The following is a 3,762-nucleotide window of genomic DNA, read 5'->3' on the forward strand; positions in this document are numbered from 1 at the left end:
TCCTGTGGCAGTGAATTCCATGTGTTAATCACTCTTTGGGTGAAGAAGTACTTCCTTTTATCCGTTCTAACCCGACCGCTCAGCAATTTCATGGAGTGCCCACGGGTTCTTGTATTGTGAGAAAGGGAGAAAAGTACCTCTTTCTCTACCTGCTCTTTCCCATGCATAATCTTATAAACCTCAATCATGTCACCCCTCAGTCGTCTTTTCTCCAAGCTAAAGAGTCCCAAGCGCCCTAACCTTTCCTCATAGGGAAAGTGTTCCAACCCTTTTATCATTCGAGTTGCCCTTTTCTGCACTTTTTCCAAAGCTATAATATCCTTTTTAAGGTGTGGTGACCAGAATTGCACAAAGTATTCCAGATGAGGTCGCACCATTGATTTATATAGGGGCATTATGATATTGGCTGATCTGTTTACAATACCCTTCCTAATAATCCCCAGCATAGCATTGGCCTTCTTTATTGCAGTCACACACTGTCTCGACATTTTCAGTGAGTTATCTACTACAACTCCAAGATCTCTCTCTTGCTCAGTCTCTGCCAGTTCAGACCCTATCAACGTGTATTTATATTTAGGATTTTTGGCTCCAATGTGCATCACCTTGCACTTGGCCACATTGAACCCCATTTGCCATGTTGACGCCCACTCGCCCATCTTTGACAGATCCCTTTGGAGTGCCTCACAATCCTCCCTGGTTTTCACCACCCTGAACAACTTCGTATCATCCGCAAATTTAGCCACTTCACTGCTTACTCCCAACTCCCTTACTCCCAGCTCCAAAACATCTATCATACGTTTGATAAGTTTTGTTACTGAGAACCAGAATTTTTTAACTCCCGCACAGTGCAACCAACAGTGTGCATACGTACCTTCTTGACCACAGCCTTTCCAACATAACTTGGAATAATTAGATGACATATGGGATAAGCGAACTGGAGTGAGGTACCCCCTAGATAAGAGTTTAAATTTGTGTAATTCCACAGGGACATTCGAGGCCAGCATCTCCACACTTTCTCTCTTGGTTCAGCGCTCTCCCTCTGGGTCTCTTTCTCTTAGGGTCGACCTGGAGTTACCAGATGGGGACAAGCAGGTGCGGGGCGTCACCCAGCTGGGTGGGGCCTGTTCCTCCCTCTGGAACTGCATCATCACTGAGGACACCGGGTTTGACCTGGGAGTCACAATGGCGCACGAGATCGGACACAGGTCAGTGGGGGCGGAGGGGTTAGGGCCGTTTTATTTGTTTATATCTACTTTGACTTTTTTCCCAGAAGGGGCTAGTAAATTGCTTAAATAAATGGTCATCAATGCTCCCTCTAAGCTGCGGAGTCTTGTGAGCAAAAATTCTGCTTTGTGAGCGACTGGCATTAAAGCTGTGAGCGAGCGATTGGGCTGCTGCGTAAATTAGTCTGCTCCGGAGCCCTCCTTCCTGAGCTAAAACAGAAATGTGTGAGCTGGAGGCTGAAAAACTGTGAGCTAGCTCACACCGACTCAGCTTAGAGGGAACACTGATTGGTGATCTATCACTCCAACGGGCTTACCTCTGAAGCCCGAAGGAAGCAAGGAAAGCTCCTCAAGTGTGCCGTGGGCTTGCTCATCACAGGCGTCTGAACTTATTCAGAATTCAGACATGAAAATACAAGCCATGTATTCAGGGCCGGCGTCAGCATACGCTGAGGTGGGGCAGTGGCCAGGGCCCCGGGGGTTCTGGTGAGACCCACTGCTGCTGTGCTGAAACCCCCCCCACACACACACATGCCTTTCCCCTGCCTGCTCACTTGGGAGTGCTTCGCCCACCACCCATGCTCCCTGCTGCACACCGGGCCCCGTGCCACCAGGGCAAGTGCTGTGGGCAGTGCAGATGGCTGTGAGCATGGGCAGGGGGAGGGCTTGCAAGCAGGGCAACGAGGAAGGGTGCACCGGCAGGTAGCGAGGCGCACGGATGAGTGGGCGGGGAGGGAACTCTCTGCCCCAGGAACCCCCAAAAACTGGAACCGGCCCTGAGCTTATTTTTGTGTCCGTGAATTCCTGTCATGTCTGTATTTTGTCATCAAGTCAGAATTTAGATTATAGGTGCTTTTCATATTATTTGCTCTGTGCTGTTCTCCGAAGGATTCTTTGGGGTAGCAGAGTGCTCAGGACACATAACGCAGCAGAGCCCATCTGGTTTGTGTGTGCTGGCAAGAAACAAAGTTACACACGGAGCTTCTTTATCTTTGCAAAACTAATACGAGTCCTGTATTGTAAGGGACTCCATTCTAGACAGGATAGGAATAGGATTCTAATCTAGTCTAACTAGCTAGGATGGATAGAGATGCGGGAAGCATGTCCTGCCCTCATGGCCCCAAGATGGAAAAGAGATGGCAGAGTGTGGAGAGAAAAGATGTCAGATCCGAAAGAAGGAAGATTCCCTGAGAGTAGCAATCTACACATCAAAGGAATAGCATCAGAGAGTAGTAGAAAAGGAAGGGTGAACAGTGTCCTGGCCTATCTAACTCTCTGACTCTCTTATAGTCCCCCTCTGAAGTCTGAGGCTAAGAGACAGCGCAAAGTCCTTCACTTCCAACAGCCGCCACTTGCTAGGCCTTGTGGTAGTTCTACTGCTTAAAAGCAGCCCTTTAAGTTTTTAGCCCTAGCAAATGCCATGCCCCAAGGTCAGATGACCTGGAGGCCATTCAGGTGGTAATTAAATCAGAAGAAGACACTTGGATTCTGTTGGGGAGAGCAGGAGACATTCCTGTCATTGGTCCTTCCCAATAATAGGTAAAATATTGTACAAAAATATTAAATACGTGCTGCAGCAGGAACACGCTGGCATAGATTTCATCTGGGTAATGCCTCAGAGTCACTGAAGAAGGATGTCAGTTTGGAACTTACATGGTCTCAATCTTAAATGGTCCCATGAAATCCATCATGGTGGATTACTGGTTCCAATTATGCAAAGAATCCTCCTGTATTCGTCCCGGATTTCCAGAGCTCCACAGAAGAGGGGCCCTCAGTGTGGGGCCTGTGGGCACCGTGGCACTCGCCAACGCCTCTCCTGGTGCCCAGCAAGAGCTTCGAGAAAGTGGGCAGAGCCAGGTGGGACTTTTGCCCAGCAAAGCTTCCGATTGGCCATTGAAGATTTGATTGGCGTTTTGGATTTTTAAGAACGTTTCTTTGGCAGCTGCTGCCTCCTGACTGAAGGTGAGCCGTGGCAGCCATTTCATGGCTGTCTCTGCCTCCTGCTGCAGCCATTTTGTGGCTGCACCCACCACATTCCTGTCTAGAATTCTAGTAATTCCAGTCTAGTAATTCCAGTCTAGAATTCTAGTAATTATTTTCGAATAGTTTTCTGTTTTAATATCGATTCAAGGGATAATCTCTAGAGGAGTGTTATTTCATTCTGTTCTAAACCATGCCAGGAATTTTCTCGCTCTACTCAAAACCATCCGTGAATCCAGTTTAATCCATAAGAACTGGTCCTGGTAATATCTATATATCTAATTCCGGTCACCCCCTGGTGTGCGGATACTTATTTCCGCACATCGGGGGGACCTGGAGGGGAGGGAGAGTTTTGTGCACACGTGGGGCGGTCCCCAGGTGTGCACAAAAATCTGAAACCCTGTAAAAAATATCGGGGGGATGTTTAAATCCCCCCGAAACTGACAGAGCGTTCCCTGCGCATGCGCAGGGAACGCTCTGCAGCCGACCTCCCGCTGCCGCGTGGGGGGGGAGAGAACTGCGAGGGCCGAGTGGCAAGCCGCTCAGCCCTCGCTTTGGA

General features: G+C 48.9%; 1 protein-coding gene across 1 annotated transcript in view; it reads left to right on the forward strand.

Moving 5' to 3' along the window:
* The window catches only part of ADAMTS13 (ADAM metallopeptidase with thrombospondin type 1 motif 13), a 66,465-nt gene that overhangs the window by 23,425 nt on the left and 39,278 nt on the right, over positions 1-3,762 (forward strand). Inside the window, exon 7 of the mRNA XM_015414906.1 lies at positions 1,059-1,205. Within this exon, the coding sequence (XP_015270392.1) occupies positions 1,059-1,205 (147 nt within the window). The remainder of the gene's footprint in view (positions 1-1,058; positions 1,206-3,762) is intronic.

Source organism: Gekko japonicus, unplaced genomic scaffold, assembly GCF_001447785.1.
Source record: "Gekko japonicus isolate JY-2015 unplaced genomic scaffold, Gekko_japonicus_V1.1 scaffold2812, whole genome shotgun sequence".
Classification (NCBI taxonomy): Eukaryota; Metazoa; Chordata; class Lepidosauria; order Squamata; family Gekkonidae; genus Gekko; species Gekko japonicus.